Raw genomic sequence first — 2,002 nt, 5'->3', positions numbered from 1 at the left:
ATGAAGAAAGCTGAGCTTGTGTTCATCCCTCCACCAGTTTCAGGCCACCTGGTTCCCCAAATTGAGTTTGCAAAACGCTTGTTAGATCGAGGTGATCGTTTCTCAGTCACTGTTCTTCTCATGCATTCTCCTACTATCACTTCTCTTGCATCTGCGTACACCAAATCTTTTGCAGAATCTAATACTCCAATAAGGCTCATCAATCTTCCTCCTCCTGTACACTTCTCTCCTTCACAGGAGCTTCGTAAATCTATTGAAAAGTTTATAACTGAGGTCGTAGATTATCATAAAGCCTGTGTTAAAGAAGTCGTTGTCAAGGACGTTCTTTCAAACTCTAACTTAGCTCCACTTGCTGGGTTGGTGATAGATTTCTTCTGTACATCGATGATAGATGTGGCAAATGAACTTGGTGTTCCTTCTTATTTGTTCTTTACTTCTAATGCAGCTTTTCTTGGTCTCTTGATGTACCTTCCAACTCGACATGCTGATGGCAGAGAATTTGAAGAGTTTGATGGTGAGATTGTGATTCCTAGTTATGTTAATCCAGTTCCAAGCAGTGGTCTGCCTGAAGTTTTGTTAAACAAGTATGGTGGCTACACGACATTTATGAACCTTGGAAGAAGACTCAAGGAGACCAAAGGGATTATTGTGAACACATTTGAGGAGCTGGAGTCTCATGCGGTGAAGAGTTTGATGAATGATTTTGTTAATGTGCCTCCTGTTTACACAGTTGGACCGGTGATTGATCTAAAGGGAAAGAGTAATAATAAGTTAGACTCAGATGAGATCATGAAATGGCTTGATGATCAACCTGATTCATCAGTTGTGTTGATGTAGTAATGCTTTGCTGGAAATGTGTCAAATGCTCAAGTCCGCAGGTTGTGCGTGGAAGATGCAGAAGGTTACATGCTGCTGTGTTTTTTACGTGCATGGGAGTGTTTTTTGAGTAATATCTTATTTAGAAAATTAAGGGTATTTAAGTAAACTGTATTAGAAGTAAATGTGTGGTAACATTTGAATTTTGAAAGCTGTAATGTCTGCTGTAGTTGGTGTAATTAGCAGAGAGTTGTTACGTGTTATATACTGTCTTCCTTCAATGAATATGATAAGCTTTTTGCATTATTTTTATTGTGCTCTGTTTTCCTTTCTCTTTGATGATCTCCGGCTGAACCAACAAATGGTATCAGAGCCATCGCAAAAAACCAGAAACTTAGCATCCTAAACCTTTCGTTTACGACTCAAAAACACACTCCATTCTCAGCAAAAACTTAACCTGCATCTGCCTTCCTTCTTCTCTGCATCAGACGTGAAAAACAGAGCATGACAACTCAATCTGCATTGATGGCTCCACCGGTGTTCAATGGAGAACATTACCACATCTGGGCAGTAAAGATGAAAGCCTTCCTTCGTGGACAGGGACTGTGGCAGTATGTGGAAGAAAACCGGCAGCCACCACCACTTGGACAGAATCCCACGTTGAACCAGTTGAGGATGCATGAGGAAGAAACAGCCAAAGCTCCGAGAGCTCTGTCTCACATACATGCTGCTGTGACTGATCTTGTTTTTACAAGAATCATGGCATACGAAAACCCCAAAGAAGCATGGGATAAATTGAGAGAAGAGTACATGGGGAGCACTACAACAAGGAATATGCAGATTCTTAATCTAATGAGGGAATTTGAGATGCAAAGAATGCAGGAAACTGAAAAAGTAAAGGATTATGTTGATAGACTAATGAATGTTGTCAACAAAATCAGGCTTATGGGAGTGGAGTTGGCTGACCGAAGGGTTGTGGAAAAAGTTTTGGTAAGTCTTCCGGAAAGATTTGAGGCCAAAATTTCTTCTTTGAAGGACTCTAAGGACATGACTCAGATCACATTGATTGAGCTTGTTCATTCTCTCCAAGCGCAAGAACAAAGGAGACTCATAAGGCAAGAAGACATTAGTGAGGGTGCATTGGTTGCAAGCTACAAAGGCAAACCTACACAGACACAAACAAGGA

At 40.8% G+C, this 2,002-nt stretch overlaps 1 protein-coding gene across 1 annotated transcript; it reads left to right on the top strand.

Moving 5' to 3' along the window:
* Nucleotides 1–837, top strand: LOC116110341 (UDP-glycosyltransferase 71K1-like). The gene has a single exon (XM_031396569.1). It carries the CDS (start codon nucleotides 1–3, stop codon nucleotides 835–837), a length of 837 nt encoding a protein of 278 aa, XP_031252429.1.
* Nucleotides 838–2,002: the final 1,165 nt, after the last annotated feature.

The sequence above is a fragment of the Pistacia vera genome, unplaced genomic scaffold (genome assembly GCF_008641045.1).
Source record: "Pistacia vera cultivar Batoury unplaced genomic scaffold, PisVer_v2 Contig600, whole genome shotgun sequence".
NCBI lineage: Eukaryota > Viridiplantae > Streptophyta > Magnoliopsida > Sapindales > Anacardiaceae > Pistacia > Pistacia vera.
Note: the sequence above shows the minus strand (reverse complement) of the source record. Positions and strands in the feature narration are given on the sequence as shown.